General features: G+C 32.3%; 1 protein-coding gene across 1 annotated transcript in view; it reads right to left on the reverse strand.

The window, feature by feature from the left end:
• The window catches only part of LOC148283083 (extracellular serine/threonine protein CG31145-like), a 158517-nt gene that overhangs the window by 18299 nt on the left and 114261 nt on the right, over positions 1-25957 (reverse strand). Inside the window, exon 2 of the mRNA XM_088223987.1 lies at positions 661-1174. Within this exon, the coding sequence (XP_088080113.1) occupies positions 661-869 (209 nt within the window). The 5' untranslated portion in view covers positions 870-1174. The remainder of the gene's footprint in view (positions 1-660; positions 1175-25957) is intronic.

The following is a 25957-nucleotide window of genomic DNA, read 5'->3' on the forward strand; positions in this document are numbered from 1 at the left end:
ATAGATACTTACGCGATCGTTGTTTACTCAAACATGTTGTATTCTTTCATCTGATAAGTTGAGATAAAGGCAAATAGTTTATCTGTAAATGATAACGATTGAAACAATGTTCAAAACGTAGCCGTTTATAAATTAAAAAATATGCTATGTGGATGGAGTCGTAGATAAACTGTATTTATTGTCACCAAAATGTCTCATTGTTATGCATTACGTGCAATCGGATAATTAATCAATAAAAAACTAGTAATTTTTTAATGTTGTGTGCACACATCTGTTTTGGAAAAAAGATTCAATTTTGTCAAAAAAGTTTTAAAATAATGTCCGATTATGACGTATCTCCGGGAACTTGTGTTCTCAAGCCACCTGTGGATCGCGTCCACGTACGCACTTGTTACGAAGCACAGCGTAGATCTAATTTCGTATCGAACCATCTTGTGAGATAGAAACGATGTCAAATCGATAGAAAAAAGATAGAGATTCGGAGATGAAGATGGCAGGAGAAGAGTAGATGATGACAATGTATTGCCGGGAGCGCAAAAGGGCAATTTGCAAGATGGAAATTTTATCAATTGATAGCTAAAGATCGTAGAAGTGATTGAAAAAGAGTAGCAAAGACCGGATGGATCATTGGATTTGGAGAAGAAGACGGTGACGACATACCTCTGGGAGCGTTGGAGGAACATCTTGCGGAATCCCATGTAGGCAGACCCCTTGGCCTCGTTGTCCCCGCGGTACTTTACGCGCCCGTGGCTGGGCACGAGGCGGTGGCCGCTGTACCCATAGTCCATCTGCAGGTCGATGACCAGCAGCAGCGTGAAGAGGACCACGGACACGGACAGGCCGAGGATAATGCGCTCCTTGAGCTTCATGCTTCGCGGGCAACTGTGGCAACTCACCGGCGCACGTATCGATCTGCGACTGGCCTGTCTCGCGTCGAGGCGGTCGGTATTTACGTTATCGGGCGGCGGGGAGCATTTGGTCTTCCACCGGCGCTGGTCGTCAGGGCCGGGGGCGGTCGGGGGGCCCGTCGGGGGGCTCTGGCAGGCCCGGGCCGCGCTGGCACAGGGGGGCCCGGAGCTCGCGACACATGGCAGCGCGCGAGCCAGCTCCTACTCCCTGCAGCCCTGATACTTCATGCCGGCTGCGCCTCTCTTCGCTTCTTATCGCCCCTTATCTGCAACAGGAGAGACAAAAATACTCGTTTAATCTTTTGCTCGTCTGACAATGTGACGGCGTAGATAGTCACTTACTAGATACAGACCGAACAATACAGTAATGCTTAACTTTATCTCCCTTACAATCTCAGATTTACTAAAATCCATATGAATCATTTTCGTAAATGATAATAATAATATTATGATCCCGTAGAATCAAAAAGTTATTTTACTCTTTTTTTTATTTAATGACATATTTTTTTCTTCCCACAGAATAATGTTTTTTACTTGAATTGATTTATTTTATTATAAAATTGAAAACATTATGTACATAATTTGATATAATATTCCCTATGAGTTTTGTAAAAAACTCATTTAGGAACATGCAGATAAAAATATTTATTTACAGACGTTTTTATATTTTAAACTATAACATTATTTACAAAAGCAGAATAAAAATTATGGTACACTACAAATTAAAATGGTATGAACAAGTTTAAAAATTACAAAATAAACATAATACAAGGTATGGAAATAAATTAAAAATGATATTTATATTATACAATCTGGGAAAAAAAATATAAAAAGTTTAAAATTTACATTACAAGCTGAACGAGAGTGCAAATGTTAAAAAATTACAAGAATAAAAAAAGTTTTTTAAAATAAATAAAATATATGTACACAATGCAGGTTTAAAAATATCAAAAGCGTTTTAAATTACATATACATAATACAAGCCAAAAAAAATTTTTTTTCAAAAATCTGTATTTTGCTGTAAAAAATAATTAAATTAAAACGATTGTATTGTACCTAAAACATGTTTATATTTGCATTTATTAACTTAAATTAAACAGTTTGGATTGGTAGGAAAAAATAAGGAAGTTTTGGGGTTATTATTTTTTTATCCGTTAAAAGTCTATTAAATTGAGCCAAATAATTTATTTTCATAATTTTAATACACCGTATTATCCGCGCAATGAATTTAAAGTTTTGTATTTATGAAATAACTCCGCGTGTGACAAAGGTTCTTCTCCGTCAGTTCTCCCGATTAGTTCGTTTACGGCAAGCAAGCCGGATATCTTTCGCAGCTCTCTTATCATCGGTTGATTCATATGAACCAGTGATGTCGTTAGAAGTAGTTCTTATTTTTTTAAATACTTTTTAATATGTGTTAATATGCTGGAGTTTCTCGTTATTGTTAAAAGACGAAAAATACAGTTCTGAATACAGTTTAGTGTGTGAAATCGAACCAGTAGCTCACAAATAACTATCGACGCCCTTAAAAACATGCTAAGCATTTGTGCGATCACAATGAACAATAATATTCTATTATAAATACACCCTTTAAAATAAAAATAATTCATGTCAGCCGTGTCGGGAATCGAGCCCGGGACTTCGTACATGGTAGGCAAACGCTCTGACTACAAGGCCAACTATATTTGTCATAGGGAAAAAAATATGGTTTAAGTGGCCACTTTACACACTGTGTAACATTCACTATTCTGCCTATATTTAAACATCCATATTCCTTCAATTCTATCATCTGTTGATGTTTGTGAAGTTAAAAAACTGAAACCTTTATTTATGCGGGTGAGATTCATCTAATTGAATTATTTCACCTACATACTAGGCAACGCCTAAAAATCTTATTTTTTCAATTTCTATACTTCTTCATGGACCAGGTGGATTTATCAACAACACACACAGTGTGTAAAGTGCCCACTTAAACCAGCCAATGACAGGTCATAAGCCCTGTGGATGCCTGGACTTCTATATTACATTCCCTAAAATGTTCTTCATCTCTGTTGTAATATGTAATTTAAACAGCTCCCCAGGGAGTTGAATCCAGTCCTTGTCTACAAAAATTTGGACAAACTCAAAATAGTGTTGAAAAATTCATTGTTACTATTTTATTTTATAAAAATATTTATTATTTACAATTGATTAATTTAAAATGTTAAGATATTGTAAATATAATTGTATTTATGTGTATGGCTGTATAAAAAGTAAGAAAATAAATCATACGATTTCACTATTCTTAAACGCCGCGCCTTTCTTTCAAAATCGGTAAATAAATAAACATTAGATAAAGACAATATTTTTCTTAGCCATTTCTGATAAAATGCCGTTGAATAGCGGATATGAATATTAAAATTTTACTAACAACATTTTTGTAGAAATTTACAACCAAAATATTCTTCCAAAAATGTCCAAAATCATAATTTACATAAAAAAGAATTTGAACGGAACTATTTTCAGTATTTTGACTTTTTAAAACAATTATTGAAGGTAAATTTAACCTAGAATTTAATAAAAATTCCATAAAATATGTGCGATTAAAAAAATGGTTGAATTTCTTATTTTCTTATTGAAAACCAATATTTAATGTTGCTTTAATAACCTTTCAATTCAATTATTTATCGTTAAATCGTCAGAAGAATTTTTTAAATGTTTTTTCATCGATTTATTTATAGAAAGATTAATATTACAAAAAAAAAGTATCCCTAACTCTATGAGACCAAGAATACTTTGTCTTTACTATATATGTATTTTGATCATTTATATAGCGTCATTTTTGTGAAAATCGCCTCCAAGGCGCTGGTATGCATATTTAAGAGGAGTGATATGCCGTCAAAAATTGATAATATTTCAATTACAAAAAAATTCGCAATATTTTTCACAAGAAATGCTTTAGAATTATTTTTTTTATCTATTGTTTAATTACCTTATTTTTGAATGGCGCAATTTTGCAAGAGCTACGTTTTATAATGTCAAAATCGTATGATTTCATCGCCTTTTTTCACTAGTAAGAGCATATTATAAATTAATAATGATCAAATAGGTGTGTGATAATATTATCATTCATTGTTTAGTTTGGAATATTTTCAACAGATGTCATTAAAGAGCATCAAAACCACAATAAACTTCAAACTGAAGAAATATTGCCCCAATCCTGTAATCTCTCTCTATCTATTTTGTCCATCTATCTAAAATCTAATCCGTACAATTAATTTTCAAATCGACTTCATTTACAAATTTAAGTAGATATACGATGCCAGGCAATTTTACATATAGGTATTTGAACATTGTTTTTCTGTGACTCTTTTTTTAAGAATTAAGTACGAAAAAAAAAATTGTGTCAGTACCTTCCGTTTTTCCAAATTATTTATCATGTTTGTACGCACGTCCGAATATGGGGCTAGAACTGGGCGCTTTTTGGGGTATTTGTTTGGGTCCTAGCTCTCACACCAAAAACTATTTATCAACAAATTAAAACGATAGAAACACACACGTTGAATATATAGGGTGTAAAAAATGATTCCAGAGAGAAAATACGCGACTACATTTGTATGACGAAAAGTCAGACCAGATTTTCCTCTTCAGGGCCGTCTAAAATATATAATATAGCGGAATGATTTTGAATTATAACGAAGTACCTAACGCTTTGTTATTTTAATATGAGGCATAACTTGTTATAAACAAAACAAACCGCCAGAGGAGGGCAGAGAGCATGGATCGCCTGCTTGTTCTGTTTTTGCAAACAAACCTCACATCCTCTATATTCATGTTTTTTCTTATGTACGCACGCCAATTTTTCCGACTTTTGACATGTCCATCTGCAAGTATTTGTTTTATTTGGTTACGCGTTACGCCATGTCTCTTTCGGAATTCCACGTTATCTGGACATTCGACATTCGCTTCTTTTTGGCCATTCTTTCGCTGTCCATTCGCTCTAAATAATCAAGCAGTATTGGCGTAGATAAAGAGAAGTGACATTTTCTGGATTTTTTGTTTAGTCTTCCGCGGTAGTTTATTATGCAGTTCCCGGTATATTAGTCCCGACTTGACTGAGCTATCTAGCTAACAAACGTCGGTCGTGTGTGTCAGGCTTTAATGTTCACGTGCCGTGTATTTATATACGCTTAGAGAGTATATACATTAAAGTTTTGTTAATTTTTAGAAATATGTACTCGGAAATAGATAGCATCATAATAATATAATATGTTTGTTTTTATATTTAAATTTTTCAATAATCGAATGCCCAAATACTTCATCAATAAGGAAGTATAAAATGAAAAGTTTCATTAGTGTATTACTAAAAATAATGAAAGAAAAAGGCTATCATTCAAAATGAAAACAGAATCCCAAAACCACATTATGTACAGAGGTTTTAAAATGTAAGAAGAGATGCCTGAATGTATGAAGAATGAAAAGAGTTTTAATGAATTTAAAGGAAATATTATATTTACTGTAAGATGATGAAAATAAATATGTTTTTAAATTAACTGTACATATAAGTTTACTTATATACTTATTGTAATATAAGCCAACTTAAGAAATAAATATTTTTAAAAGGGGTGATCAGTTCATGCTTCAGGTACTAGTTCGGTTTACGAAAAAAATTCATCAAATTTAATATACCTAATACTATTTTTTTAAAATTCAAAAATAATTCAAAATAAAGATTTATTATAATAAAAAGGAAGTTATTCTTCGCGAAATTAGAAGTAAAAAAAAAATATTACGCGCGGTAAAAATTAGAGCATTAAATTGTACGGTTAAAAATGTATGAAAAAAATATTAAAAAGGATTTTTATTATACGAACAACTTTGAACGACATCACTAACCCTTCAAATCAACCAATGATAAAAGAGTTATGATAGATTTACTGTTTTCAGTAAGTCAAGTCACCAATAAAAAGAAATCATCGAGAAGGAGAAGGGAACTTGAGACGTCACACGTGGAGTAACTTCTAAAATACGAAACGTATAAAAACCATAGCGCTGATATTACGATACATAAAAATTTACAAAAAAAAGATTTATTTTAATAGTCTATTAACAAATATATATTTTTTTAAACATCTATTCTTCCTCATTTCAGTGGTTTCAGTGGCATAAAAGATCCCGGTTTCAGTAAAATTACTCTTATCCACTTATTTTGAATTTGTATCTCACCGGGAATCGACCCCGGAATCTAAAACTAAGGGGATTGCCATTTTCGCAATATACGTAAAAGGCGGATTACAAAAATGATTTTAGCATATTTATATATAATTTATGTATGTCAGCTGATAGAAGCATGAACTTCATCATATGACCAGGGGTATGGTCCGCACCTGATGGTGCATAGGGTACACTAAATGCATCGTATATCGTTTATCTGTTATTTGAAGGTAAGGTGATCAGTCACCTGAAGGGTCGGGTGCCGGTCCGGTAACACGAAACATTGCAGGCGTGGTAGGCGACGAGCCAATCACTATATTTTCTTATTATTTCTGGGTCTTCAAAGGCATGCAAAAAAATGAAGTATCTCTTCTCCGAAACTATTATCAATTAAATTATAAATAACAGAAAAATATACAATAGCTGCATTGCTAAAAAACAAAATTATTTCATGGTCAAATTCACCCGTTGCAAAATCAATATCAACTTTAATCAACATTATTCGTTAGGTAGCGATGACAGGTGATTCAGCAGTCGTTTCCTCTGTTTCAATAATAATTATAAATGTTAAAACTTTAACCATAAATTACAGTTGATTGTCGATTTGCCGGGATTTACAGAAGGTAAACGAAGTATAAAATTTTACCAAATTTTTAGAGAAGACAGTTTGTTATTCAATATTATTTTATATGTCTGTAACTGCAAAAAAAAAAATCTTGTTTTTAGTTGAGGGTAATAAACCAGTACTTGATGGATATGAATGAAAAATAATTTATTTATATTGTCTACGAACAAATTGATACAAAAAAATACATGCTAACATATTTCAACACAACACAAAATATACATAAAAAAGATGAGAAATTGCTTAAGTTAGAAAAACTAGTAAAGATGTAATAAAAAGTTTAAAAAGTCAAAAATAACATATAGTTAAGGTAAACAAGAAAAAAACTGAGCATATAAACAACAAATGCAAAAGATTTAATTTAAAAAAAATAAATTCAGTAAAGCAAACAAAGTTTTTAAAGTGTTACGGTAAGCCAGAAAGAAAAATGTGAGTAAAATTAAAAATCAAGCAAGCATAATATTATCGCGAAAAAAGAAGGAATAAAAAAGTACATGAAATACGTATTTACCAATACTTAAAGAATGATGATGATGATGACACAAAATATATTTGTATCTGTTCAGGGTTTTTGAGTTTTTTTGGGATGATTTTTGGATTTTGGATTTTTGGATTTTAAGAAATATTTTTTTTTAGAACCGTTTGATGTTTTCGGGAAAGTTTCGTTTTCTTCCATTTAACATTTTTGTTTTCTATACGCGCAAAACTATTATTTTTTTAGTTTGCATTGTGTTCCGATACAACTTACGTTTAATTGAAAATCACTATAACAATTAAACATAGTTAAATCCTAATTTACTAACGCTAGATTTGAAAACATCTAAATAATTGTTTGCTGACAAAATAGGTTATCAAAAGGGCCGGACATCCGTCAAACCCATTATAATTTTTGTAATCATAAATAACAGTAAATCTACAATAATTTTCCTACAATTTTGCTGTCGAATATTTGTCACGTAATTTGAATAGAAATAATAATTTTAAGCTTCACCTGTCAAAATGATATTAGATTTCCCGGAAAGCGGTATCTCACTGATCTGGACTAGAGTGAAAAATTATTATTTTAGGAACTAAGATCGTTCGGTTTTAATGATTTTTAAATATTTCAATAAAAATAATATTTTTTTGTGAAATAGAATCAGTACCCTGAACTTGCTTTCGACCCGATGGTTAATCTAAAGTAACAATCGAGTGGGATGAATCTACCTCGTAGTGCGGTGGTTGGTGCGTTTGCCTACCATGATTAAGGTCCCGGGTTGGATTCTTGATGATGTGTAGTGAAATATTTGTTAACTTTTTTTTATTAAAATTTTTTGTTTTTTGTTTTTTGTTTTTTGTTTTTTGTTTTTTGTTTTTTGTTTACAATATACATAAGAGTGTTAAAAAAAAGAATAATTACATGGCAATGAAATACATATTCATAATAAAAATGTAAACCAAAATCCCACAAAGGCAAGCATACAAGAAATGGTTATGATTTTTTTTCTCCTATAATAAATAGACAAATATTATATTTTTATATAATAAAAGAAAGAGAAAAAAGGGATAGGATATACTTTTTTTTTATTTTTTAGTAATTCAAAAATAAAATAAAAAAACAAAAATATTCCTTACTTTAAAAAGCAACAAAACATATCAGATAATAAATAAGTTTCATATCTTTAGTTTGAATAAAAGATAGTTCGTGTTTTTTAAAAGACGAAAAAATTTGAAAGTTTGGGATTAGCGAATTATTATCAGTAAAAAAAGAATTAAAAAATTTTAGCCCATAAAATATGCATGTCTGTGCTTGCCTCGTTTTACAATGTAATATTTCTAACACACAATTCTTTCTTGGACTTGATCTGTTTGATTTACTATTAAATGAATTTTAGTTCATAAATATATGTTATAAACATTGAAAACAACATATTTTTTTTATTTTTTTTATTTAAATCTTAAAGTAGGGCACACATATCATACATATTGTTATGTGTGTTCTAATAATAACATTGAAAATATATTTAATTTATAAATCGTTTATCACATATGTCTTGACCATTATTTTAAATTTTGATATGTTTTTTTCTTCATAAATATTTTTTTCCATTTCGTAATACTTTTTAATTGCTTTAAATAAAATTGAATTTTGTGACTTTGCCTTTTTCCTAAATGGAAGTCTAATTTTGTTCTTTTCTCTAGTATTGTGATCGTGTTCATGCTGGTTCCGATCAATTTTTTTCCAAAATTCTGTTTTTTTCTTAGAGTTTATAATTTTATGAACAAATATCATTGTATTGTAAAATATTCTTTGTTTATATGTTAATAATTTCATTTCATTTACCATCGACTTTACCCTCGTATATCTGTTTTTTTTCAAAATGATTCTAAAGGCTTTATTTTGTAATACAGTTAGTTTATCTATATTTTCTTTGTTTGATAAAAATAAAATGCTACTACAGTAGTTAACGTGTGGTTCAATAATTGCTTTGTAAATAGTTTTGCAGGAGTCCTTATCAATAAATCTTCTGATCCTTCCCAAAATTAATATTTTTTTTGCAATCTTATTTATTACCATCTTAGCGTTATTTGTCTTTTCTTTTCATCTTAAAATTCCTATCTTGTACATTATTTCCATATTCATGCCTGTTGATGACTGTCAGTAGGCCGGATTCTATTTTATCATAGTAATAAGACTTTTGAATTTTTAATAGAAAAAAGGCATACGATATGCATACAAAATCATAATTATAAGCACCTACTGACAGTTGGACTTAATGTATTTATAAATAGGGCTGTGGTCCCGTGGCTAGTGTCTCGGCCTCACCCCTACTTGATTCCTATTTTCAAATAGTTATTTACAACTCGTTGAAAATGGCCCTCTAAATAAAATATTTGGGTAAATCATAAGAACGTAAATATTTCTTTAAAAAAATATAAGTATTTATATTTTTGTAAATTAATTATTATTAAATATTTTTTTGAATAAAAAAAGGTGGTTCCCATCCCAATATTTCACTATTCCTGGACTGGCACTAGACCGTAAGATAAGAACTAGCCTGCATGTAAAAGGTTAACAAAATATCCTGCATCAGGTGTACAGCGTCCTATGCACCGTCATATGATCATATCGCTAATTACATTTTTTTTTCTAAAATACATAAAAAAAATTGCATGGAATGTTCGAGTGCCTTAAGTCGATAAATATGTCGAAAACTGTTTAGGATATAAGTTGCAGGTAGCGAGTAAGTTGGGCAAAAAGGCTTTTAATGTTCACAAAGTGCAACACAACCATTATATGGGTCATTAGTGAGGGTTGTCACCGCAGGACGATGCATTATATTATACAGCATAAATAGGTACTTCATAAAATGAAAACAACCCTTGAACGTATACTTTGAGAAGTACGGTATGATATATGGATTTTTTTGCTCTTTACTAAGTTCACAAATTTTCTCGAATAAAAAAATAAATGTATTAAATAACGATGACGTTCTCCGGCGGATGAAAGGGGATAAAGAGGTACTGAAAACGATAAAGAAAAGAAAACTTCAGTACTTTGGGCATGTGATGAGAGGATAAAAATATAACATTTTACATGTCATTCTACATCAGAGGATCCTAACCAGTGGGGCGCGTCCCACTTGGGGGACGTAGAGTGACCCACAGGAAGGCGCGACGGCTCCAAAAATTATGCAATTTATCCTATTGTCAGCAAAGACGCAATGCGTGTTCTTTTGCCATTCTCAACTACCTATATTTGTGAAAGTGGTTTTCAACTCTGTTGGGAATAAAGACAAAACAAAGAAATATACTACATGTTGAAAATGATCTCCGCTTTAACCTGACTACTATGAAGCCGAAAATTCGCCAATTGGTTAATGAAGTGCAGCCCCAGTGCTCTCAATAATTATAATGATAAAATTTTGTAAGTTGATTATTTATTTATATATACGCCCAATGGGCATTTTTAAGGACATATTTAAACATGGGTGTTCTGTGATGTAATTCACCACTGTAATTGGACCTCCTGGTCTGTTGTGGTGCAAAAAAAAATTTACTTTTTATATATTTTTTAATTTTTAAATATTAAAATAAAAAAATTAAAAAAAGAACAACTAAGTAAAAAGGAAATGATTATAAAGGAAAGTAGAAAGCCACAATGGTAAATAGTAGAGTTGGTGGGAGTGGAAGTGAGAAAGAGGCGTTTATGATTGAATTTGATTCATTGATCGTATGAAAAAAGACAACTTGTCATTAAAAAAATCAAGACTGGTATGTTTGTTGGCAGACCTAAGAACTCTTGGCATAGAAGAATGAAAACCGTTGTTAGTTTTATGGTTATCGGTATGAAAGAGTAGGTTTTGTCTGAGGTTTCTAGCTGGGATATTTAATTTAGACTAGAAAGTCGAATTTATTTTGACGGTCTTGAAGAGAAGATGTTTCAAGCTAGTTTCTAATTCTGTATTATTATTATTTAATTGACTTAAAATTAAGAATTATGACGAGGGAGGCGTAGTGATTTTAGGAGACATTCGGTGGAGGCGCACATGGTAAAAAGTTGTGAACCACTGTTCTATAGGGAAGGATTGAAGGAAGACGCAGTGCAGGTAGAAGGCGCATCTCTTGGCTAAAGAACATGCGTGACTGGTTCCATTGCAGCATTTAGTCCTTGTTCATGGCAGCAGCCAACAAAGTAATAATTGCGAAGATGATTTCCAACCTCCATAGGAGCGGAAAAGACAATATTTAAAAAAAATATATATTTTGAGAATCGAACTGAAAATGCGTGCAATACGCTGTATTTAGTTTACTTATATTGCTGAATAAACTATTATTCTTGTCATTCTATTTACCAAGAGAAAATTAAAATATTTAATTACGGGGGAAAATACATCAACCAAGTAATTATTTATTATTTCAAAACTCAGACAACGTGTTATTAAATTGTTTTGCATTTATGCTTGATTTAATAACCAACTCTTTGTTTCACGAGTAATAGCGGTGCTGCTGAACAATTATTTCCCAATTAAGTATTTACACTGTCAAAAAAGGATCGAATTGAAAACCTCGAAAATGTTGCCAACGTTGACAGCGAGTATAATGAATATTAAAAATACCTAGGCAGATTTTTAAATAGGTGTGAAAAACCTAATTCAGAAGGTGGCATCGAAGACTAGACATTTGCAGAGCTTACGGTCTCTCAATAGCTGATTTGGATCACTTTACATACTATGGAATATGAAATTATGTATCTTTTTGTACAATTAAATTGTGTCCACCTAGAAGTGCATACGTGATTTAGTTTTTTTAAAGTAATCAATAAATATTTTTAGGCAAAGCTCTATTAAGTCAATTTTAATAAAAATTAAACATTGCTTTCTTTATTTGAAAAAAATATTCATTAACCTGTACGGATTATTACATTCATTTTACAAAAATATTATGTTTATTTTTTATTCATACTCTGTTGTTCAAAAAAATATTTTTTACATCTTTTGAAAAGTTTGTCTGAGTCTTTTGTTTAGTTTTGTCTGGTAGTTTATTGTATAATTTCAGTCCCCGGTTTATTAGTCTCGACTGTCCTTGTCTTGTTTTAGAAAGTTGTAAATGATATTTTTCTGATATTCTCGTATTACGTCCTTATTTCACAAAAGTGACATGGTACTTTCAATGGTACATTTGAGCTTTATATACCATTTTACGTTTAAATACCACTTTTTCGTTTGCCTTTCAACGGGAGCACAATTCAATAATGAAGTTCAAGTTTATTATGTTTTTTTAATAGTCAACAGACTATCAAACCGACACAATTTTTAACTTTTATTATGTATCGTATTATTAGCGCTATGATTTTTTTTTAATTTCGTGATTTTGAAATTACTCCGCCTGCGACGTCTCAAGTTCTCAACGGTGAATTATCATGATTGGTGAATTGGCTTCCCGGTTATCGGAAATGTATCACAACCGTCTGGCATTGATAGCTTTTATAGAACTAGTGACTTCGTTTAAAGTAATTATTTTTATTCACTTTTACCTCAGAGAAATAACATAATAGAGTCACCCATACGGAGAACAACGATTCTATGATTATTAACCACGAAGTTAGCTACAGATTTCTGCAATAAATTTTAAGCGCAAATCGATCCGTCTATTACACGTTTGTTGTTAAACTTAAAACCAAACTAAAAACAAAACCGAAAATTGGAATGCTTTTGTTTTATGCAATAGAGCTTAAACACTTCTCTAGAGAATTATTACTCTGAGATTTTTACATGCATTTTCGAGAAACCTTGCCATACAATTAAATTCTTTAAGTCTTACCGTGCGAATGAAAACATCCAATTTCCTGTTTCACTGAAGATCCTGATTGTATTTGCAGATTGTTTTGCTCATTGTCAAATTGCAATTTCTTTCAACCAATCAATAAAATAAACGATTTTATTATGTTAATTAATGCGTACGTGGAAAAAAATATAACTAAAAGGGTGAGATTTATCTGACTGAATTATTTTAATATTAGGCAACCTGCATCTATAAAGATTTCAGCTCACAATAATAAATATTCGGAAGAATTTAATAAATACTAATATTTAAAAATAGACAGAATGGGGAATGAATACACTTGTCCAGAGTACGTCCATACTCCCTTCATACTATGATATTCACATCAAGAATATTGAATCAGGTCAACGTCGGTTTTTGAGAAAGGTAGGCTGGAGGTTGGGCTTATCCAGAGACCAATATACGTATAATGAGTTAGAAACTAGCTTAAATATATCTTCTCTTAAAGACCGTCGGAATAAATTCGACCTTTTAGTCCTGTTTAAAATTCTCAACTCACTCTTTGATGCGCCTGAACTACTGAGCTCAATAAAATTAAATATCCCAACTAGAAACCTCAGACAAAACCTACTCTTTCATACCGATAACCATAGAACTAACTATGGCTTTCATTCCCCTATGCCCAGAATTCTGAGGTCTGCCAACAAACATACCAGTCTTGATTTCTTTATTAACAAGTTGTCTACTTTCATACTATCGCTGAATCAAATTCAATTATAAACACCTCTCTCCCGCTTCCACTCCCACCAAGTCTACCTTATACCATTGTGTCTTTATACTTTTCTTTATAATAAATTTCTATGTATAAATGTGTCTTTAAAAACGTCCTTGGGCGTATGGATAAATAAACAAAATAAATAAAAATCTCTGTTGTAATGTAACCTATAAGTAATTTTCGACTGCTAAAATTGTATTTTGCTATAAATTGACCACACGGTCAAGCTTAAACTATGTAATTTAATTAGAATCGCATTCGGATGAGATTGTATATAAATAATCGCACGGCTATAATAATTAGAAGTAGCATTTCTCAGATGGTATAAGATAGTGAAGTAACGATGCAATGAAAAAAAATATATAAAAATATGATCGTATACCCATAACAACAGAGAAAATAGTGTGAAAGTATAATGTACAGGGCTTACGACCCGTCATAGACTGGTTTAAGTGGCCACTTACACACTGTGTATTTATTATGTGTCCCGGCGGATGATAAATACAGTTATGTGTGTGAAATAGGCCCAGAAAACCGGATGAGTGTATTCAACGCAATGGCTATTCTCAGACAAAATCCTGAAAAAGAAAATCGAGTGGAGGTAAGTTCGCCTTGTAGAGTAGTCGTTGGCGCGTTTGTTTACCATTCTTGAGGTCCTGGGTTCGATTTCTGGCAAAATAGACGTGAAATATTGGTTAGGTAAATAATTTCAATGTTCTTAAACTGGCACCTGAAGCGTGAGACTGATCACTTTACCTTTCATGTAACAAAACTGATTTAAATACTCTACAATACAGAAATATCAGGTTCTACAAATACAGATACAAATATATGAAATGGATTTAAAATAATTAATTTAATTTTCAAAATGAATATTTGTTTGTTTTTATTTCACGTTTTATACAACGCTTTGAAAAAAAATATTAATACCTCACTGGGCACAACCCGTGTCGAGGCATTCATTTTCATGATTTAATATATACTTATCATCATTCATCATCCCTTTTCCGCACCTAATGGTGCATAGGGCACTGCATTGTTACACCAATCGCAACGTATCTTGATCATTTTGTTACATGAAGGTAAGATGGTCAGTCTTACGCTTCAGGTACCAGTCCGGGGACTATGAAAAATTCATGTGTAAAAACACCCTTTTAAATAAATATTTGAGATCAACCATTTCGGGAATCGAACCCGAGACCTCTCGCATGGTAGGCAAACGCGCTGACCAATTCACCACGAAACTGACTTCGTATACTTATGGTGTCCAAAAAATAAACATAAAATATTACATATTCATACTTAAATCCACACAGATAATAGTACATACAAAAATAAAAGTAAGAGTAAAAAAAAAGAAAAAAAAAGAAACAAACAAAAAAAACAAGATACGATAATATTATTAGTACAGCTCACATATTTCACTACTGTGCAGGCTTCAGGTCAAGTACCAAGCTTCTAATAATATTAATGTTGTGTAGAAATGTTTTCATATATAACTTTAAAACGGAAAGAATAAAAAATATGTGACTAGAAAAACGCGACATGATTGGCATCGATGATTATTTTTTTTTTATTATTTTTTTTTCTTTTATTTAGGAAACATACAGTACAGTTACAAAGTTTAATATTTTACACAATTTAATATTGTGACGCCAAGATTCGTGACGATGTTCTAAAAAAACTCGAATGGTTTGGAACCAAGCTAAAATGAACACGAATCGTGACGTATTAGGAGCGTGGCCAATGCAATGACCGTTTTTGCGGGAATTCAAAATTACAAATGTAATAACATTTTTATGCTACTAATAAGAAATTAACAGTATTTCATAGACCTTTATTAGTTTTGTAAAGAAACCGTGATATTTCTCTATTGGAATGCCAAAATAATGCCCTATTTACCACTTTGATGAAGATGATTTTTCCTGTTTCGTTTTATCAGTGTTTTATCAAAGTGTCACACAAGTTAGAGAAAATATGTTTTTTTTAATAATACATTTATTTAAATACCATAAAATGATTATTCGACGCTGCGCATCACTAGTATAGGATGACTTGGTTAGATATGTTGGAAGGGTTCCAAGTAAAGCAGCTAAGGAATGATTTTATTAGCGCCTTAAATCACTCGCTCACATTGTTGGAGCAACAACAAGGCATTCCTTGTCGCGAGATCTGGGCTGAGCAAACTGAGCAGAGAGCAACATGTGAGAGCCGCAATAAATTTCACACACCCACCATTTATATACTATAAACATAAGTACTAAATACATATTTATAAATACATATATTGCAACAGGGCTGGACAAAGTTTAAGAAAAGAGTATAAGGAAGTCTAGGCATTTCTTCTTCTTTTTTTGCCGCTCCTACCGGAGGTTAGCGACCATCGTTCTGAATTCATCACGATCATGGGGCAGTCTAATCAGCGCTGCTGCATCCGGCACACCGAACCGCTGTCTGAGATTCTGAGCCATGATGCTCTATTCCGTCTTATACTCCACCTGCCCTCTTTCACAGTAGTAGCCGCTCGATTGTGGAATAATCTACGCACTAATGTTAGAGACGCCCCTTCTTTATTTACATTTAAGTCAAGATTGAAATGTCACTATCTAAATATTTAAATTGTTCCTTTATCCTTCTTCTTTCCCTCCCATCCCCTCTCCTCCCTTCATAGTATAATGTTATTTTTTTTTTTTTTATATAAATTTATTTTTGTTAATCTTTGCTTTTAATTTTTGCATAAAATTGTAAGATTCAATATGTCCATGTATTTATAATTTTCTCAAACTGAACGGTTTGGGTAGGTAGGAAGAAATTGCCTTAAGGCAATATGCCCGCCTTTATATGTATAAATATTGTATATGTATATAAAGTGTCAAATAAATCAATAATAAATATCTTTCCTTCCATAATAAGTTGAAGAAAAGCATACTTTTTATTGCGGAATATGTGACCAAAATATGAGGCTTTTCTTCTTTTGACAGTGGTCAGTAACTCCCTCTCTTTGTTCATAAAGCTTAAAACCACTTCATTGGAGACAGGATCAGTCCACGAGATTCGAAGCATTCTTCTGCACAACCGAAACTTTAAGGGTCCAACCTTCCACTCCATACAGCAACACTGGCTATACATAAGCTTTTATTGCTCTCCGTCTTGTGCTTAGTCTCAGATCTCGGTTGATCAGGAGTTTCTGCGTTTAATAGAAGGTTGATCTTGCATTTTCAATTCTGGTCTTTATTTCAGAATCTGGATTCCACTCACCATTTAGCCAGCATTTAAATATTTAATTAATTGAATTTTTAAATTTCGCGGGTTTGGAGAGTGGTTGTCAAAAGTTTTTAACAAAACAACGGCGGATAGAAGTTGCTCAGGTATCACTAAATGAAGTCAACGACGATGCAGAATTACTGAAACGCGTTATAACAGGTGACGAAACATGGGTTCACGGATATGACGTCACTAAGGCTCAATCGTCCCAGTGGAGGCATTCTGGATCGCCAAGACTAAAATCGCCGAGCACGCATAGAACGTCCATCTTGTCTTTTTGCCACAAAGTAAACAATTAATACAGCAAATAGCATACTTTAGGGGCATGAATACAAATAAAATTTGATAATCGGACTCTCCAAATCCGCGAAGTTAAAAAATTCTCATTATTTTCTGAACACACCTCGTATAGTGGGATGGATGTCAATGCCTCTCCGTTTGCTGGCCACCATAGCTTTGGTTTTTAAAGCGTTCATTCTGAGTCTGAATTCCTTACCTGCATCTAGGAATTTACAAGACTTATGACCACTCTGTTGCAATGAATTAGGATCTTAGTAACTCCCTTGGGAGTGAAATCCAGCCTGTCTATAAACGTTTCGACACACTCAAAACATTGCTTACAAAGTTTTTCGGCCATTTTTAAGTCATTTTCAGGAGAGGTGTACAAGTGTGGGTTTCGTCTTAGGGAAGAGACCATTGCTGGAGACTGCTGCGAGACATTGCATAGATTTATAGATAGTACTATTAAGCGTGTTTTCCAGATGTTTTTTGAAATGTATGTTATTGTAATATTTGTTATTTATAGTATTCTTTAATAATATGCATGCTTCAACTTTCTATTTTGTTGTATTCAAACTCATCACAGGACTCTTGGCCTCATAGAGTTAGGGTTACGTTATTATTTTTTTTGTAATATGTGTCTTTATATGAAATAATAAATAAACAAACAAAGTAAGTGTTTCTAATATAAATTTGATAAAAATTAAATCGTTAACGCTCATTTACACGAATGCACCAATATTACTGTATTTAAATCTTTCGTCTTTATGCATAGTAACTATACACAGATATATTAAATACCGTACTATACAATATATCGTGTTGTATTGCGACATCTTGCGGTTTAATCAAAAAACATGTTTTAATGTGCTTATCAAAAACACGTGTTTTCACAAGATGTTGTAGGAAAATGCCCGTGTTCTTGGGAAAAATTACAACTTACAATTACCTACGTCATCTATCGACTTTTTGTGCAGTTTAGTCGCGGTTTTATTACATGTTTTATAATCATTCGATGTTTCGAATTATTTAATGATATTTCTTGGTGGACGTATTTGAAATTAATAAAATTAAAATTAGAATCATCTTATTATTCATCATAAACAATCTTATTAAAGTTTATTTATTCATATAAAGACAAATATTATTACAAAAAAACGTATCCCTAATGACGCTAAGAGCCCTGTGTTGACTTGGGCTACAACAAAATGGAAAGTGGAAGCATGTAGATTACTAAAGAATACCATATAAACATAAAGTTCAATAAACATCTGGACAACACGCTCAATAGTACCATATATAAATCTATGCGACGCAGCAGTCTCCTGCAATAGTCTCTTCCCTTAGACAAAACCCACACTTGTACACTTCTGAAAAAGGCCTTCGTTTTGGATACCTTAAACTGTTATTCCAGGACATTGAACACTCTTGGGGGCACAAAAGAGACATTTCTCTGAGCGAAAGTCGTACGTGTTTTCGATTTTACATAATTAAGATTACAGGAAAACCTCGTACGAGCGGATGTGCTCTTGTAGACACATGACCAGAAATGTGTCAATGACTCTTTTTTAAAAAATGTCTAATATCCAGTACCTTCATACATTGAACATAATCAATGGCATTATTAATTTGTAAATTCAACACACGTTGTATTGTTTTTTCATTAAAAAAATATGTATTTTAAATTGTGTATTATATTTGTTTATAATATGTAACGTCTTTTTTTAGAATATTTATGGTTTTTTATCATTATTTTTCATTGTTTGATAATCATAATAATAATTTTCTAATCGATATATGAAAATAATTATTTCCTGAACCACAGAAAAAACTATCCAGACCTTTAGATTGAAGAGTCGACATTGGGCTGCTGCTGTCATTGATGTATTTTATTGCATTAACTATATTATATACTTGTAACATGTACAATATAACCTCTCTTGAGAAGTCTTCATGATCTTATCACTACATGAATATTGCGTAAATCCTCATCCTGACTTCATCGTGTCCGCAGCTGTATTACATATAAGCTAAATGGGGCATCTTGGGGAGTAACATTATCACAAAGGCATGTGTTGATCTCGAAGACTTTGAATAAACCCACTGACCGCTTATGCTCAAATTAAGTTTCAATCCAATTAAAAAGTATATCTTGTATCATGTCAGAGGTGAAAAAACAATAATTAAGGCCATGAAGTGGCAAGCGGTCACACAATGCAAAACCAGTTACCAGGGGAACAGCAGATAACATGGGGTAATGGTTCTGAGATCTATATCTATATAGAAATCACCTCCGTAATGTGAATAATCGAATTCTCACGAGAAAACTGTACTAGTGTAGCATGAAAACACGCAACTAACTAACGTAGCACATTCACTTTCGAGATGTTGGGAGGCTGATACGTATTTTTAAAGAAAATCAATTTGAATTGAACAGAATACGTACAATGTTTTGTAATAAAAGTTACTCGTGGATTGTTTTCGCATTTTCGTGGTTTATTGGGTTTACGTGACACCAAAATATCAGTTTTTCCTCTCTGCTCTATGAAATTAATTATTAAATTGTTGAAAATTAATAAAAATATCAAAAACCTTTTTTTACGTTACGCCTTTTAATTATGTTATTGTTTTCAGAGAAAGGAAAGCGGTATACGGATTAGATTAGTTAAACATTGCTTAAGAAAGAACGAGTGAAATGATTTTAGTTGACTGATATTCAGTGAATTCATGAAGGGCGACAATTTGCAAACAAAGAATTCAAGATTGGGATTTGTGTTTGGCAAATCTGAGGATTCTTGACAAAACGGGAAGCGACAACTGTGATTAGGTTTTCTCTTTCTCTAAGTTAGGGATTACGTTCTCAAGTTTAGGTGCATCGATGAATTAATTTTATATCTCGTGTAGGACAATAAGGTCTGATATGCTGATTTCTTTCTAACATGTTTCTGTGAAGGTTTAACATCCAGCCTTCCTTAAAAACATGTTTTTAACTAATTCTATATTAATTGTATAAGCGAAGTACATAATAAAACGAGGAGAAAATATTTCAAAAGTTCTCTAAATGGGGACAAACTACAGTTGAGATTTTGTAATGAGACAATCATAGAATTAAGAATAGTCCAGTAACCGCATACGCGCATCAAACAGAAGGCAACTAAATTACTCCTTATGAAGTAGTTGTACATTTTGACCATTAATGTATTTGTAGACGTCGTTCAGTATGCAACTCCCGATTTAAATTCAACTATGCCGTGTTCTGTCATTTAAAAGTGTAGAAATACTGCTGGGATCAAAAAGAAACAGGATGGGATCACATTTTATGAGTAAAATAGCAAATGCATTACTTAAAAAAAAAAAATGTTCATCCGTCAGATCGTAAAAGAAAACAAAATGGACATTTCGTTAGTGTTAGGCTCCAGTAGGAAGCTGCCTTCTTTGCAGCCTTTAAAGCCTCAGACTTTCCATCCAGAGGTCGTCGTGTGCCGCTTTTCCCTCCTTTACTGCTCCTTTCCACACATCTCTATCCCTGGCGAGATCTTCCCAATGACCAGCGTCAATGCAAAAAGTCTTCATGTCACGTTTACAGACATCTTTAAATCGCAATCCCTGACTTTTCGGTATCCTCCATCCTCCATTTGACTCACATGACCGAGCCATCGCAGGCGTCTTTCTTTCAAGATAGCCATCGCCGAAGACATTTGAGTACAGGTTAGTATATCTGCATTTGTCACTTTGTTCTGCCACGTCACGCCAAGAATACGCCGCAAACATCGCAAATGAAAAGCGTTGGTTTTTCTTTTTTGGTGTCTGTAAGATGGCCAGGTTTCACCGCTCTGTACGAACGCGCTGTGTCTTGATAAACTTGTCCTTTTTAGAAAATAATAGAGTTAGGAATTAGGAATGACAAAAGGTGGTTAAAGATCTAGGGAAAGATAGAAACATTTCAAACATTTCTTACTATTATCTTTACTTGATGAAGAACAAAAACCATTATAAATATAGTAGATTATTTATAAATCATTAATTTATTTAGAATTCATTACTTTAGTGAGAATTAAAGTAAACCTTACTACTAAAACCCACTGTCACCTGATGTACTATCGTCTTGAGGACAATGCAAAAGGTGAATCATGCATTTCCTGTATGTAAATAACAAAATAATCAAATCATCCAAAATACAGATTGCTGACAGTAGGGAAAATAGAGGATGACATCAATTCCCTACTCGGAAAGAAAATGAAAAAGAGAACACTATGAACAGCTACTATAAAATCAATCACACCCTTATGTAGGTACTACCAGTGTAAAAGTCCGTAATTGAGTAGATTAGATCGGTTTTATTTATTTATCGCTATTATCGCTATCGGCTGCATGATCAAATTAAGTATTTTATTAATTATAACAAAACATTACGTCGTTTTTTTCTGTCACTTTCAACTAGTGTAGGACCTAAAGAAGCTAAAGACCATATTTTTTTACCATCTGTTTCCAATTAGGTGCTTGTAATGTAGAAAAAACTTATTTATAATGTTTCTGATTTACCGAAGGCATAACTTTCCTCCGTTGTTTTATAATTTTACGTTTGCTTCTCACATTAATTGAATGTTGATGCAAACATGACCGTAATTTACAGACAAGCTCCCGTAATTGTCACATTCGAGGAGAGAAACTGCTACCGCCATTATCTTAATGACAATTGTCATTGATAACAATTACCAAGATGGACGACACTTTAACAGTACGCATTAACGTGGCACGCGGGTACATTCTCCACGTTAGTGAGTACGTGAATACCACGTTACGTCACTCATCTTCCTCACTCCCTCGCTGGTGACAATTTAATTAGCGTGAAGTGACTGGAGACAAGATAGTCTACGTGTATTTATTTAAGTTGATGATTGGTACAAAGAACGAGACATTTTAAGAATGGAAAACAATAAGAAAACAATGCTAGAACATACATTTTTGACGATCGTATGTCTGCAAAGATTCGGACTATTTGAAATATTGTTAAATTTGTAGTAGGATAAGGATGCTGAGGGTTGGAGTTCCTACCCCAGTTAGAGATTAATAGAAGACACGAGGTTGCTGTTTAATGCGTATTTTATTACATGGCGAATAAATAATAAATTATGTCAAGCGAGTTTTACGGCGACGATGTGTTGCACATGAACTACATGCTGGAACTGAGTGACTGCGTTGAACCGAGTCTTCGGACTGGCTGGGCTGACTGGGGCTGACTGAGCCGACTGGTGCTGACTAAGCGTTACCACGCCCCGTGGTCTCTTTAAAGTTCATGTTCCTTTATTCGTGTCTCTATGTCGGAATGTACTGTAGGACATCGCTCTTGTGTCTTTCAGAATATAATGTATTGTATTAAATATAAAACGATGACATGCTTTATCGGTCGTCGCACTATTTCAGGTAAAATGATTTGGCACGTGTGCGTGTCATCGATTATGGGCTATGAACCCAATAAATTCTAAACAGATTATTACGATTCTGTATCATATTTATAAACTCTAGAACCATCAATCACCAGCATGTCCCTATCTGCAGCTAGTGGGGTATAAAGCACTGCATTGGTATACTATATTGATCATTCGTTATTTGAAAGTGAAATGTTCATTCTTAATCCTCAGATGTTAGTCCAAGGACAGTCAAAATATGTTATTGAAAGTGTTCCATATACCAGAAAATCCCTTTTAAAGATCGTGAATTTTTTTATCGGTTCTATCATTAAGAAAAGCAATGTTTTATTATCTGTAAACAAATTACACTTTTATTTTTATTTTTTTAATTGAATTTAACTCACAACAAATATATAATTACCATTTATTTTAAATCATTTCCACTGTTAGTATTTTTATCCTAATATAAATATTAATAAAGCGCGCCCGGCGCCTGCGGTGAGCCAAGAAACTAGCCGATAATTCCAGCTTATTTTTTCACATAAATAAGTATACTACATTTTGAATATCGTAACCCCAGTGCGGGTTTTTTCTCCTGGATCAAACTTGCAGATTACACAAATTATTTGAAGATTCTTGATTTGAAAAACAGTATTTCTTAAGGGCTATTTTTCTTTGAGATGATACTTTTGACAAAATACCATAATTACTTTCATGCGTCATATTGCAGGACATATGGTGCTCGACGCGGCCGTTTTTAGCACTGTTAGTTTCTATGATAATTCGGCCAGTTGACTTTTCAATTGAATACCTAATTCATGGTGCCATTTTTCATTTATTTTTTAATGAGTTATGTATTAAAGTAATGGATAATATATATATATAATATAATATATCACGAAGTTCCGTCGCTTAAGTATATTTCATGTATGAGAGTTATTGTATCACACAGAACCAGAGAAAAATATTAATTTATAGTAAATATACATTATAATATTAAGTACTTCTATGTAGGTACAAATATATGATATTTTTTATAGCTTACCTGCAAATAAAATAACCATTCGCCACTGGTAAATAGGTACTACGTTTGACAATGTCAACACCGAGGGTTAGCAACACTACTTCTCTTTGGTGGGAAAAGACGGCACAAAATATTAGTTCAGTTCATATCCAGAGACATTGGGCCTCCTGGACAATACTATTCATAAAATTTCATTTTGATTTACCGACACTTATGCACATTCCTGTAAGACGAGAATTTCACAAATATCCGTAACTATATTATGGGGCACCCTAAGAATCTCTCATTTCTCAATCAAACAAATTGAGTGAATAATCTGAAATTCCTACTGCATTAAATACTTTAGTGAAACACCAGCTTTTCAAACAAAATTTCTTGTGTACCTTCCCAAGAACCAAATCCGTTGGCGTACGCGCCATCCAATAAGCGGACTTTTCTGCACTCCGTTTCCTTTTACAAGATTTTTACCTGAGGGCACCCATCCATAGAACGGACTGCAATAAGTATATCTACCAAAAACAACAAGAATTATAATTATAAAGATACTTTAACCTTTGACATTGAAAATTGAACGAGTCGATATTATTTTATATATTTGTTTCTGTGATTTTCCACGGTTGTCCGCGAGTACAATATAATTGGTTCCGCTCACTCAACCAATACCAGTCCGTGCCCACTCATATTATTACGGTACCAGCAAGTCAACTGGGTGACTCCAAACATGCAAGCATAACAGTGCTTTTGTTACACTGATTCACAAGGTTACTAAACATGAATAAGTTGTCGTGACTAACCGAAGTTTCGGCCAGTTTCGAGTCGGGATGTGTCCGATAACGTTCGGCTGTACTTGGGTGCATCTTGTAGCTCGTGACTCGGTTACGTCACTTGTGATTTTTTGACTATAGAGTAGTTCTAAGATCTTTCATTTATATTTTTTGTAATTCCTTAATAAGGCGAAGTCACAAAATTCAATTTTGTATAAGGCAGTAAAAAAATACGATAAAATGAGAAAAAACATTTTCAAACAGAAGGTTGAGAAATGTGTGTTAAATAACTTTTTCCTTCAATATATGTACATTGTTATTATTAGAGCACACATAAAAATATGTTTATGTGTGCCCCATTTCAAGATTTAAAATAAATTAAATACAAAATCAAATAAACAAGTTATAGTTCCTTTAGCTAACATTAAAAAATTGTTACATAATATGTATACATATATTACGAGCATTACATAACAACGAAAAACAAAGGGCTCAAAATACACAAATTTACTCATAACATTTATGCTTTTTACTTTATTGTTTCTTATTTATTTATTATTTATTTATTTATGCTTTATCAAGTTAGTTCATAACATCTTAAGAACTAATATAAACATTTAATAATATTACTTTTTTTATGAAAATTTCTCAATAACATTTTTTTTTTAAATTAATTTTAAATATTTTATTTTTTTGTATTTCCTTTATTTCTTCAGGTAACTCATTGCACAGCTTCAATCCCTTGTAAATGAGTTTAGAGATTCTGTTTTTCTCCTTATTGGTAAATTATCTTTTTTTTACCCCTTGTTTCATATGTATGACATTGTTGGTTAAATTTTATTATTGTTTTATTTTATTCATCCCCTTAATAAAATAATTTTTATGTATAAAATTGCTACATTATATATATATTTGGATAATTTATATAGCGCCGTTCTTGTGAAAATTACCTCATTATATTTAATTGTGTATTTTATTTAACACTGATTTTAATGAACTTGTAAGGTTCAACAATAAAAACGTCTGATTTTGGACGTTTTGAAATAAATTTTAACTTATTTAATTAAATAAGCTGGAACTAGTACAGAAGCCGAAAATTTGGTTTCGATTTCGGCTGAAAATCTGGTTTCAGTCGATCACTAATCATTTGTTATTTATGCGTCTATATTTATATATCTCTAAATTTGCAAAGTTCTAGAAAAATGTAACTCCATTCTATGTATCGCATTTGTTTAAACTTTGTCAATTTCCATGTTTCAAAGACGGTTTTTTTTTCATCTGTACATATTTTTAATATTTACGGGAAATTGTAGCATTAAATTGTACGGCAAAGATTCTTGAAAATGTACGAGAAAAATATTTTAACAAAAACGCACTACTTTGAACGACGTCACTGGTTCATATGAATCAATTAATTATATGAGAGCTGTGAAGGATATCCGGTTTGCTT

This window comes from Micrasema longulum, unplaced genomic scaffold (genome assembly GCF_059751315.1).
Source record: "Micrasema longulum isolate JH-2025_06_02 unplaced genomic scaffold, ASM5975131v1 h1tg000261l, whole genome shotgun sequence".
NCBI classification, from domain to species: domain Eukaryota; kingdom Metazoa; phylum Arthropoda; class Insecta; order Trichoptera; family Brachycentridae; genus Micrasema; species Micrasema longulum.